At 38.1% G+C, this 13,539-nt stretch overlaps 2 protein-coding genes and 1 pseudogene across 2 annotated transcripts; 2 read left to right on the plus strand and 1 right to left on the minus strand.

The window, feature by feature from the left end:
* Positions 1 to 4,540: 4,540 nt before the first annotated feature.
* On the plus strand, positions 4,541 to 5,724 carry LOC106317526 (uncharacterized protein At2g29880-like). Its single transcript, XM_013755335.1, is given in 3 exon segments — positions 4,541 to 5,045; positions 5,134 to 5,191; positions 5,194 to 5,724. Coding segments are annotated over 3 exon segments (573 nt in total). The 5' UTR covers positions 4,541 to 4,706; the 3' UTR covers positions 5,370 to 5,724.
* A 2,493-nt stretch (positions 5,725 to 8,217) lies between these two features.
* On the plus strand, positions 8,218 to 11,902 carry LOC106318641 (squalene monooxygenase 1,1; the record flags this gene model as incomplete). Its single annotated transcript, XM_013756703.1, is given in 8 exon segments — positions 8,218 to 8,623; positions 8,927 to 9,038; positions 9,122 to 9,299; positions 10,078 to 10,246; positions 10,341 to 10,559; positions 10,758 to 11,036; positions 11,211 to 11,489; positions 11,606 to 11,902. Coding segments are annotated over 8 exon segments (1,566 nt in total). The 3' UTR covers positions 11,729 to 11,902.
* On the minus strand, positions 11,795 to 13,310 carry LOC106318642 (annotated as a pseudogene).
* Between the last annotated feature and the right edge of the window lie 229 nt (positions 13,311 to 13,539).

A 13,539-nucleotide genomic window follows, 5' to 3' on the forward strand; every position in this document is an offset into this window, starting at 1 on the left:
AAAAACGGTGTTCCATTGCAGTCGTCTGATGATTCAGAGTCTGAAGAAGATGGAAAGGTGATAAAGAACCTTGTTGTATTTGGTGTGCGCAAGGAGGAATCCAGTGAATCCTCGGATTCAGACGTTGATACAGACTCTGAGGATTATCACGTGATGCTCAACAAGTGGTTGAATCTCAAGAATGAGAATTTGAGGTTGCAACACGATCTGGTGCAGAGCTGTGAGCAGTATGATGATCTTGCTGAAGAACTTGCTGTTGTACATGAGAAGAATGAGTATTTGGAGAAAGAGGTTAGGAAGTTGAGAGAAGTTGCTACTGGTGAACAAGAGAGAGAAAGGATGCTGGAACGTGATTTGGCTGAGAATTGTAAACAAATCAGGATGCTCAACAGTGGATCCAAGGACTTGGATAAGATACTCTCGATGGGATAACCAGCCAAGGTGAATTGGGGACTGGGATATCGAGGAGCTGCGAGTACTAAGGAAGTACAACAGAAGGGGCTATCACATTTCGTGCATGGGAGCATATCAAAAAGTGGAGCCAAAGAAGCTTGTCAGGAAGTACGTCAAGACGTATGACAGGGAGTAAGGCAGGAAGTTCTACAGCGTGTAGCTGTGAGTAACAAGCCGAAAGTAGTACATAAGTGCAACAACATGAAGGTCAGGCAGGAGGTTCTGAAGCATGGTTGTGCAGCTGGAACAAGGAAGGAGACTGATCGGTGCATCAACAACTGTGTTAGGCCAAGCAAGAAGCAACATAGGATGTACTGTTGGTTCTGTGGAAAGATTGGACACAAGAAGGTGGAGTGTTTTGCTCGTGAGAAGAGCAGAATCATGGCCAAGAAGGTGAACAAGACGTTCACTAAACCCAAGAGGGTTGAAGAGGTGTCCTTAGCCAAGAGTGGCTTACTTGATGAGATCAAGTATGAGACATCAGAAGATGGATGCAGCTCTGGTAGGAGTGATCTTGAGGTTGATTAAGAAGAATCAAGTCTGGAGCCAGGACACGAGGTTGTTTGTGGCACAAAGAGGAAGGAGATTGAAGTGCGTCAGGAAGTGGTGCGAGATGATCTTCAGGGGTGTGATAATGAAATCACTCCAAGACAATAGAAACGAGTGCAGAGGGCACTCGGTGTGGATGGGGAAGGGCTCATGGTCAAGAAGACGACACATGAAGGAATCCAGGTCCTCAACAGAAGCTGGTCGAAGGATAGTTTGACAGGTGCGGCAGGTCGTGATGCAGTACTTGTTATTCCGCTCTAGCAGGGGCTGTTTCATGATTATACATGAAGAAACAGTGGGTGGGTCTGTAAGACTTGACATCTAAGCATCTGTTTTAGCTTAGTATGCAATCAAGCAGGGGGAGAATGGTGATGTTATGCATATCTCATGGGGGAGAAAAGCATGGTGTAGTGCACATCTCGTGGGGGAGAAAAGCACAATTGGTGTGGAAATTTCCAGGCGAGGAACGTGGTTGCAACGTGGTTGCTGAACCAGAAGATTGTTGCGCTTGATCGGCACACAAAGCTAAAAGGGAGAGATTGAAGATGTAAGATGTCCGCCCTGAAGTAGTCGCTGACGTAGTTGTTGAAGCAGACGTCGTGTTGAGTGATGAAGACCATGTGGAGTCAAGGTGCTGAGCTGGAATCGTGTAGACTTGGAGAGTAAGAGAGTATCTTGGAGATATGGAAAGAGGAATAAACTTGAGGAGCAAGTTTATGACTTAAAGAAAGAGGAATAAGTGCATTTCAAGAAAAGGAAAGTTGCACTTATTGTTATGGTAGATGTCCATACATGTTGCCTTGGAGACTAGGGTTTCTGAAACATGGAGAAAAACTATAAGATAGCTATGGGATCGTCTGTATAGAGACAGAGACACAGAGGCTGATATTATAAAGAGAGATAAGCTCTTGGAACTGTTCTTGGGTTGTACTGAAGTAGTGGCTGAAGTACTTGACGGGAGAGAAACATAAGTGGGTAGCTTAGGAATCCTTCAGTGTCGTGTGTTAGGGTGTTAACACTAGACGTGTAAAAGCTGAATAAGCAAGTCTTGTAAAGATTGTTTAAAGGAGATTCTAATAAAGCTTGAGTGTTTGCTTGTATTGTTTTGTCTCTTGAGTTATCTTCTGCAGTACTATTGTAGTGACATCTTGCACTTACAAGTGGTATCAGAGCGGGGCACCTAAGTTTTCGGTGTTATCCTGAAGGAGAAGATGGACACGATTGTTTCTGTGCAGAAGGCGATCATGTTGAATGCGGACCAGTATGGTCATTGGAAGGCTCGCATGAAGCAGATGATTCGAGGCATCAATGAAGATGTGTGGACAGCTGTGGAGATTGGTTGGGAAGAGCCTACCATAGTCACAGGAGATGGGAAGAATCCTAAGCTAAAAGAGGATTGGTCAGAGGCAGAACGCAATGCATCTAAGTTTAATGCACAGGCGTTGTCAGTGATTTTTGGAGCGGTTGAAGCAGAACAGTTCCAGCTGATTCAGGGGAGTACTTCGGCTAAAAAGGCGTGGGAGATCCTGCTGAATTCGTTTGAAGGAGATGTGAGCGTCAAGAGGACACGTCTAGATCATCTTGGGTCACAGTTTGAGAATCTTCTAGATCATCTTGAGTCACAGTTTGAGAATCTCAGGTGGTCAGATAATGATTCTGTTGCGAGCTTCAGTGCCAAACTCAGTGGTATGGCGCATGAAGCATGTGTACTTGGGAAGAAGTACAAGGAGAAGAAGTTGGTAAAGAAGTTACTACGTTGTCTTCCAACGAAGTTTGGAGCTCACAAGGCGGTCTTGAATATGACCACAAACACGGATGAGCTCAACTTTGACAAACTTGTGGGTATGCTGAAGGCAGAAGAGATGGAGACCGACAGTAGTTCAGTCTCTACGACAGGCGGTGCATCAAGGAGTATAGCTCTTGCTGCTGATAAAGATGGAGATTGATCTCCGAATGTTGAAGATGCCATGGGGATGTTGGCTAGGAATCTGGGTAAGATGATGAATTCCTCTGGTGGGAGGAATCAGTATGGTCGCCAGGGAAGTGATCGTGGCAATAGCAAAAGAAGAGAACGTCTTAGATGCTATGAGTGTGAAGGTGTTGGTCATATAAAGGCTGAAGGCAGAAGAGATAGAGACAGACAGTAGTTCAGTCTCTACGACAGGCGGTGCATCAAGGAGTATAGTTCTTGTTGCTGATAAAGATGGAGATGGATCTCCGAATATCATATAAAGGCTGACTATCCCGCCAAAACCGGAAAAATGTATTCTCGCCAAAACTGGAAAACACAATTTTCCCACCAAAACCGGAAAAACGCATTTTCCCACCAAAACCGGAAAAACGCATTTTCCCACCAAAACTGGAAAAACTGCATTTTCCCGCCAAAACCGGAAAAACGCAATTTTCCCGCCAAAACCGGAAAAACACAATTTTCCCGCCAAAACCGGAAAAATGCATTCTCGCCAAAACCGGAAAAACGCATTTTCCTGTCAAAAACGGAAAAACGCATTTTTCCGCCAAAAACGGAAAAATGTATTTTCCCGCCAAAACCAGAAAAATGTATTTTCCCTCCAAAACCGGAAAAATGCATTTTCCCGCCAAAACCGGAAAAATGCATTTTCCCGCCAAAACCGGAAAAATGCATTTTCCCGCCAAAACCGGAAAAATACATTTTCCCGCCAAAATCGCGAAAAAAACTTTTCCCGCCAAAATCGCGAAAAAAACTTTTCCCGCCAAAATCATGAAAAAAAACTTTTCTTGTCAAAAACACATTTCCCGCCAAAACCGCAAAACACACATTTTCCGCCCAAACCGTAAAAACGTATTTTTCCGCCAAACCCATAAAAACGTATTTTTTTCCGCCAAAACCACAAAAATGCACTTTTCGCCAAAAACACATTTTTTCTCAAAAACCGCAAAAACATATTTTTCCGCCAAAACCGTAAAAATGCTATTTTTCCGCCAAAACCGTAAAATTGCTATTTTTCCGCCGAAACGTAAAAATTTATATTTTAGTCATTTTGTTAACAAGTCCATCTGGATTCAGATGGAAGTTAAAAAATGAAAAGCAAACGAACATAGTTGCATTCAGATGATTCAACTGGATGCATGGACGAAATGAAGAAACAAACAACATCCAGATGGAGCATCTGGATAAAACATCTAGATGGACCGTCTGGATGCATCTTCAGATGTACAAACGAACAGGGCCTTAGTTACGTCGGGATTTCTTCGAGTCTATTCACTTGTTTAGCAGAATTAATAGCTTGGAACATATATCTATGTTATTTACGTTTGTTTGAGATTTTCTTTCTAGAAAATATCTTTTTAAATCATATGTTAGCTTTGATATTGAATTATTGATAATCATTGAAATATATAAATATGATATTTTTGTTTTGATATGGATTGTTTGAGTTTATCTTTTCATTAGTTAATTTAAAATATATTCATATATATATATAGATGTGTATCAAAGCCAAGAATCATACGTGAACAATAGAAAGTGGAGACGTGGGCAGCTTCTTTGGAAAAAGAAAGGTTAGAGTTTTATCTTTACTATTGTTTATGTTGCTTTTTCCACATAATCATGAATGGTTTTGTGATAAAACTTGCTTGAATTATACGGTTGCGTTGTTCTTCTTGGTTTTCTGTAATGTTTTATGTTTCTTTTAACAATTTGAGTAGATATCTCCTGCACTAAAATGGGAGATCAAGAAGGAAAAATTAAAAATCAATATATTTCTTGGTCGCCCGAAGAAACCAAAACATTGTTGCGCTTGTTGGTTGATGGCGTTAATCAGAATTGGACTGATGCGAGTGGTAAATTCAATAAACTTACCGTGGAACAAAGAATATTACCGGAGCTAAACAAAATTTGTCGATCTAAGAAAACCTTTTCCCAATACAAAAACAAAACAAAGATTCTGAAGAAAACACACAAGGGTTTTGTAGATCTTCTTCGTTTTAGTTCAGGATTTGGTTGGGATAAGGACACGAAGAAATTTACTGCTCCAAATGAAGTATGGAATGAATACCTCCAGGTAGATAATTTGTTAAAAGTTATGATGCATGATTTGCTTACGCAAATATTTTTGTTTTGTATGATAACAACATTTTTATTCATAACAGGGACACATGAAAGATACGTATTTACGTGATGATACGTTTGAAGATTTTGAAGACCAGAGAAGGTCTATGGATAAAATATTGCAAAAGGAAATAATACAGTGGGGTTAGGAGATACCACAGATTCTCGTACTTATATAGCAAGAGATAATGATGGTGTTGATGAAAATGATGAATTGATGATGATGCTGATGCTGATGGTGATGACGATGATGGTGAAGAACAAGCTTCATCTTTGAGACGTTCGAATGCGATCGAAAAGCTCCCAGTAAAAAATAAAGCTAGAACTGACGTATATAATTAATGTGGAGAAAATTTCAGATGAAATAAGTGCTGTCACTGGAACTACCAATCAGATTGTCAGTATGATTCAACAAAGGTGGCAAAAGGAAGCCGAAGAGAAAGAAGCTGAGGAAAAAGTTAATAAAGTATAGGGCGTAATTAAAGAAATTCCTGATTTAGAAGGAAATGAACGTTTTGATGCAATGAATTTAGTTCATCGGCTTGGTATGAAAGCTGGATTCATGAGTATGACTAGGGAGGAACGTTTTAGATGGATCAAACGTTCTGTACGTAATCCATGAAATTTGTGGTGGAATAATTAGGTGCTTTTGATAGTTTTATTGGTGTTAGTTTAGTTTTCTTAATGGCTTTTATGCTTTTTCACGAGGGTTTTAGTTTATTAATGGTGAAAATTATTATTAAAATATTTAAAAAAGATCTTACCAAATCCTATCAAATTTCCTTTTTAAATCTCCATCAAAATTTTCGAATTCAACAAAACTCTCTAAATTTCACTACATTTTAAAATCCTCAAAACCTTCTCAAACTCCAGCTCCAATAAATCCCCCTAAATTTGTTTAGTGAAGTGCTCTAGCAATTTCCAAGTTGTAGGTTCAAGCCTTGAACATTACTATTTTGTTAATAGTTCTCCTGAAATAATTGCTATGGTATTTCTTTTTCAACCAAAGTAAAAGCCTAAGTGCAACAGAAATTCGTATACTACAAAACCATTTAGCAAATTTAGAGTGGACGATGAGAGAATTGAGAATGTGATGCAATATGACGACTTACGAGTTGTAGCACCGTTTTAAAAGTCATAAAAATAACAGATTGGTGTTGATCTTTAATAATTATTAGGAGACAACTGATGAGATCTATTTCGTAATAGACAAGGAGATACAGTGTATATACTGATATACATAATTTTCAAAAGATAATAAATTTGGAGAAGAATCTTCTAGATGAGTACTGCAGTTGTCGTCTTAATTATTGTGATAAAAGTTTTGTGGTGAGATGTATATTGACGTGTTCAGGGAGGGAAGCAGCCAAAAACGAACTTAAACTCTTCTTAGAAAATTAGGGAAAAACAAATTTGATGGACCACGGAAACGATGAGTGAGATGGTAACATAATTCATTGGCCTTTACCTCTTATTTAAAGTCCTCGACCTTACACAAGTAAAAACAGTTCCCACCTCAATCGTTTTTGTGGATGATGTGAGGTTCGTATTTTCTTTTAAGATGTTTGACACATGAGAGTTTTAAGATGAATACTCTATTTAAAGAAAATAATGTGTGGTTCTGTACAAGTTGGGACACAAATACGAAAATGACATGCATACCAATCAACAACTCTAGATTATGCCAAATAGACAAGTAATATCAATCTTGATTAATTATGATATTATCACATTCTAGTATGCAATATCACTCGACCCGACATTAAATGATATCGGAGGTGAATGGGTTGACACTGAAGATCACCTTACTGGTAAACTTATGCACTTGCAAATCACTCACCCGACATTATCTTTACAGTTAATAAGCTTAGCAAATTACATTTGTATTTTACTCAAACAAATTTAAAATACAAATTCACGATTTTGCTATGTAGTTTGGAGTTTATGTCAAGAAGATTCTGCGTTTTTCTTGGCTCTTTGCTCATTTCTTGTAAGTAAAAAAAAATCAAGTTATTGCCAAGAACTACACCAAATCTGAGTATCAAAATATTTCCTTTGTCTCTGATGAATTAGTATGACTTTCAATTTTCTGAATGCATTAGGTTTGCCTCTCACTAAGCATACGTACAGCTTTTTGGTTACAACATTGATGCAATACATTGTTTATTACTCAGTCTTTCATGAACGCTTTGAAAGTATTTATCATAGGTTCGAGAACACTATTAGTTGCAAGATTGTGTAAGTTGTTATTATGTGAAAACAAATCCGTAGTTGGTTTATGCTTTTGCTTAGTCTCTACATCATACACCGTTTCGAAGGGTAACAAGCAAGATGTATATTCAGTTATTCACCCTAAATCTTTTTTAACATCAAACAGTCATTGTATTACTCAATCTTGAGTGGTTTTGGACAACCATGAATAAAATATTCACTCTAAGGGTATTTCCAATTCCAATTCTATTTTTAACTCTAAAATAGAGTTTGAAATAAAAATGATTCAATAGTATTTTATTTTTCACTCTATAATAGAGTAAAAAATAAGTTTACTCTATATATAAAGTAATCTATTTATATTTTGTTCATTACTCTAAAATATAACCACTCTATATACAGAGTTATTCTATTTTGAAAAAAATAGAGTGAACCATTGGAGATGGTCTAATTTAAAGAATAGCGTATAGTTTCATTTGTATAGTTTTTACCCTATGTTGAGTCCTATAGTTTCATTTGTACATTCGTATTTGTATAGTATAAACCAGTTTTAACCTTACTCGTCTGGTTTACGTTTTTGGTTTGCCTTGGTTAGGTCATTTATATAAACCAGCTTAACTGTACGTTTGGTTGATTATTAAAATGAAATTATTTACTCATAAGACCGTTACTCTGTTTATCGACGACTTTAATTATTGACACCAACTAATAACACCTTTGCTATTTAATTCATCATCAGAGAGTTCCAGAAATGTTAATAATTTTGAGTTGTGCATTGCCTACATTTAACACCATTATTTAATAGGGTGGCCAATATGTCTTATGTTTGTATCTGAACAAAAAATCACCATTATTTACTAGGGTGGCCAATATGTCTTATGTTTGTATCTGAACAAAAAATATCGTTTGTTCTTATCAACTTAAACAAGTCAGAAATCAGAGTTGACAATGAATCGTATGGACAACAGAAAATACCAATTTACTGCTTTTTAACTATTTTAAATTAACATGTGGTGCTGCCACTTCCGTCACGACTATAAAAACTGTTAATCCGCTCATCTCAGCTCTCTCATTTCATAAAACATATTGAGTAGTGAGGACTAATTAATAGATATGGATCTGGCTTTTACGCACGTTTGTTTGTGGACGCTACTCGCCTTTGTGGTGACTTGGACAGTGTTCTACGTCAACAACAGGAGGAAAAAGGTGGCGAAGTTAGCAGATGTGGCGACAGAAGTGAGAAGAGACGGTGGTGGTGCTGACGTCATCATCGTCGGAGCTGGTGTTGGAGGTTCAGCTCTCGCCTACGCTCTTGCAAAGGTATGTAAAATAGCGTCGCAGTTTTGTTTCCAAGAATTATATCAGCATCTCACTTTTTAGCCAAGTATATTCTTTTTACAATTTGTGCATGAATGATAATAACAATTTATACACTATATATCTAGCTAATTCAACTCCATATACTTAATATTTTCTCATGTAAATCAAAAATGGTTGAATAGAATTGTTTCTCGGAATAATTTTTCTATCGATTAAAACTTGGTTTAACTATAAAGGCTAGTTAATTCAACTATAATATTTTGGGTTGGAATAAACATTCCTATATGTTGAACTTGTCTGAAGGATGGGCGTCGAGTACATGTGATAGAGAGGGACATGAGGGAACCAGTGAGAATGATGGGTGAATTTATGCAACCCGGTGGACGACTCCTGCTTTCTAAGCTTGGTCTTGAAGGTTTGTCTCCGCTACAGTACTTCCATCTAAGACATATAGTGTTTTAGTTTCATTAATGAAAATTCGCGTGTTTCTATATCTAGATTGTTTGGAGGGAATAGATGAACAGATAGCCACAGGCTTAGCAGTTTATAAGGACGGACAAAAAGCACTCGTGTCTTTTCCAGAGGACAACGACTTTCCTTATGAACCTACTGGTCGAGCTTTTTATAATGGCCGTTTTGTCCAGAGACTGCGCCAAAAGGCTTCTTCGCTCCCCAAGTATGTGTCTATACATTCACCACCTTTTTACTACCATGTTAAAAATATCATACTGAAAATGTAAATCAATTCAATCGAACGTATAACGGTATGAGAATCATGAACCATTTAAGGGACTTATTTGTTTTGAGATGGGAAATATCATGATTTTGATACTATATGAGAATTAGCTAGGCTGACCAAAATAAGTATTTGTATGTAAGTGATAATCGAGTATATTAAAAAAAAACATGAATCCAAATAAGTTAGGTAATAAACCTTGACACAATGTATTTTTTTCTATAAAGTTAAATTTTAGAAGCTTGGAGTCAATTATTAATTTGGAAATTTGTGATATATTAGGACATCGGTATTGAGAATCCTCTCTTAAATCTTTCAAAAAAAAATTTTTTAGAGATTTTTATAAAAAAAAAATTTCAAAAACTATAACATGATTTTTTTTTTTTTCAAAATCTAGAAAACACTCTTATTAAATATCAGAGATATTAAAACTATTGTTAATGATGGACTTACACTCTTATAACTATACCTATTGAATTCTTAATGATAAATTGATATTTTGAGGAATTGCTCCAACCAAACTTTAGAAGAAAAGTATTTGTTGGTGTAAAGTTGTTTGCTCGCAGCAAAAATATAAATCAGCATTATCTTAGGCTTTTGGCAAATTTTCCTTCTAAATAATTGATACTAAGTCAGTTCCGCTAACTTGAAACTACTACAAAAGTTGACAATGGCAATGATTTTCCTTACACAACAATTACCAATCATTAATTGGCAGTGTACGACTTGAGGAAGGGACTGTAAAATCTTTGATAGAAGAAAAAGGAGTGATCAAAGGAGTGACATACAAGACTAGCGAAGGTGACGAAACGACTGCATTTGCACCTCTCACTGTGGTATGCGACGGTTGCTATTCAAACCTCCGCCGGTCTGTTAACGACAACAATGTGAGCATACCTTGAATAGACGGAGAATTAATGCTATTCACTTTGATTTAAAACAGTTAGTTAATAAGCATCAATGTGCTATAATTTGATATAGGCGGAGGTTTTGTCGTACCAAGTTAGTTACGTCTCAAAGAATTGTCAGCTTGAAGATCCCGAAAAGTTAAAGTTGATAATGTCTAAACCCTCCTTCACCATGTTATATCAAATAAGCAGCACCGATGTTCGTTGCGCTATGGAGCTTTTTCCCGGCAATATTCCTTCTATTTCAAATGGTGAAATGGCTACTTTTTTGAAAAATACTATGGCTCCTCAGGTATGCATTGGGCGGGTTGAGCTTTGATCAAGTATGCATTGGGCGGTTTGAGCTTTGATCAATAAAAATAATTTATATAGCTAAAATGGTGTATACTAATACTTAGACAAGTCATACGATCACATTTAACATTCACAAGCGGCCTATTGATTCATGCAGAATATGCATTTAACATTTCCTTACTATATTATTTTTCAGGTACCTCCAGAATTCCGCAAAATATTTTTGAAAGGAATTGATGAGGGAGCACAAATAAAAGCGATGCCAACAAAGAGAATGGAAGCTACGTTGAGCGAGAAGCAAGGAGTGATTGTGTTGGGAGATGCATTCAACATGCGTCACCCTGCGGTTGCGTCTGGAATGATGGTTTTGTTGTCTGACATTCTCATTCTACGCCGCCTTCTCCAGCCATTGGGAAACCTTGGTGATGCAAACAAAATCTCAGAAGTTATTAAGTCATTTCATGTCATCCGAAAGGTGAGCATATGTCACATACTAATCTATGAACATTCTAAAACCAAATACTATTTAAAGATAATTATATAGTAATTATCATTTTTATGATTTTAAAGACTAGTTTCTCACCACTAATGATGCTCTTGCAACCTCAAAATGTTTAAAAAGAATGCATGATTTTATTTTATGGTGAAGCCCATGTCAGCGACGGTGAACACACTAGGAAATGCATTTTCTCAAGTGCTAATTGCATCGACGGACGAAGCAAAAGAAGCTATGCGACAAGGCTGTTTTGCTTACCTCTCTAGTGGCGGCTTTCGCACGTCAGGCATGATGGCTCTGCTCGGTGGCATGAACCCTCGCCCACTCTCTCTCATCTTTCATCTATGTGGTATTACTCTATCCTCCATTGGTCAACTGCTCTCTCCATTTCCATCTCCTCTTGGCATTTGGCATAGCTTCAGACTTTTTGGTGTAAGTCATTATCTCCCTCCCTATGTTATTTATATTATTTTTTTCTATGTTATATATTTTGTATATAATTTACAATTTGAATTTTGATATTTGTTGTTGTTTATGTGTATCCCTAGCTGTCTATGAAAATGTTGGTTCCTCATCTTAAGGCTGAAGGAGTTAGCCAAATGCTGTCTCCAGCATACGCAGCCGCGTATCGCAAAAGCTATATGGCCATCGATGATAAGAACCGCGAATGATACTATGACATATTTGGAGCGCTAGTATTTTGTGGTTTTGCATCTGTTAAAATGTGTTGCTGTGTGTTTATTATTATTAGTGTATTAACTGGAAAATACCCGTGGGTATATTCTAAATGTATAAAATATTGTGATAAATAAATCGACTCTCCGTTGGATTGGATGTGCGGTTTTCATTTGCTTACATGAAGTTTTATACCATTTTTTAGAGTTTTACATTGCTGAAAAACCACAGCTTATTACAAAGAGAGCAAAAGAGAAAAGAGAAGATAAATAGAGAAATAAAGAGAGAGTAAGATTAACTATAGGAAGAGATGAAGCAAAAATACAACTCAAGTAAAGAAGGCGACGGAGCAGCGTTAGACGGTAGAAACAGGGACAGAAGCCTATCCCTCATTCGACGATCCACCACTCTATAGAAAGCCTCTTGAGTCGAAGCCTCTCCTCTGAAGATACGGGCAGTACGCTCTCGCCAAAGGTTGTAGATGATGACTTGGTTCAGGAGCTTCAAGATCGGAACAGTGCGGAGTGTTTGGGATCGTTGGAGGAGACACCATGTACCTGCCACAGAAACGAGACCAAGTAGCAGCCGCAAAGGAACATTGAAAGAATAAATGACTGATAGACTCATCAGCATGCATTTGCGCAAAGAACACAACCTGGTTGGACAACTAATCCCCAGGAGATCAGACGGTCTCGAGTAGGTAACCTTCCAAGGAAGACAGTCCAGGTAATGAAGGAGCATCGAGGAATCTCCTCTTTAAACCAAACCACCGAGTGCCAATGTACCGATGGAGATGGGTTACGGATCCTTTCCCAAGTGACTCGGGAGGAAAACGATTTGCTGAAACCACCAGTGTGATTTCTCCAGGAGTAGAAATCTCGACTATTCGCTACAGACGGGACCGACATGGTTGATAGAACTATTTGGAGTGTCTCCGCGGTTTCTGAACGCGCGGAAGGGAGGTTCCAGTTGCCATTGCGAACTGCCTGTGACACAGTCGCATTGCGAGGAATCCTTAGCGACCGAGGCCCCGAAGAGCCAAAGATGAGGTGTAGAGGACCTAATTTAGTCCAATAGTCATACCAAAACAAGGCAGTGCTACTATCTCCAATGTTGCATCGTAGGAAGATCTGAAGCTGATCTCTCAGTTGAAGCATACTTCTAACAGTCTTGGAAAATCTAGGCGAATCATTTATTAGCCAAATACTTCTCCCACCAAATCGATTGTTGATTAGTCAAGGGACCCATAGTGACCCCAAACCATAGAAGAACAACCAGATTCTCTTTAACCTGAAGACCATCTCAAACTCCTCGAGGTTTCTAATCCCAAGGCCACCCTCTGTTTTCGGTTTGCATATACTTGCCCATGAGACCCTTGCTCCCGCAGCAGAGACTGTGTTATTCTTCCAAAGAAAGCCTGAACACAGGGAGTCTACTTTGGCGTAAAACCATTTAGGCAGCACAAATACCGAACTCCAAAAGTTAACCATTCCATAAATAACCGTGTAGATCATGGTAACTCTGCCAGCAAATGACACTACAAGAAAACACAAATTTAACGACGGCCAAAATCGTCGTTATTTCCTCGGAAAAGAAGGCTTACGAGGAAATGGCGATGAAAGGCGTTTCGTCGTTATATGATTGTCGTAAGAGAAGATTCGTCGCCATTTCCTCGTTAATTAGCGAGGTTATATTTTCCTCGTAAAGAAGAATTAAGTTTTCGTCGTAAAGACCACGTGGGGTTTCCACGTAACGCGGTCGTTGTGCTTCCTCGTAAGAAACTCGTAAATGATTCGTCGTAAAAGAC

Source organism: Brassica oleracea, chromosome C9, assembly GCF_000695525.1.
Source record: "Brassica oleracea var. oleracea cultivar TO1000 chromosome C9, BOL, whole genome shotgun sequence".
Taxonomy (NCBI): domain Eukaryota; kingdom Viridiplantae; phylum Streptophyta; class Magnoliopsida; order Brassicales; family Brassicaceae; genus Brassica; species Brassica oleracea.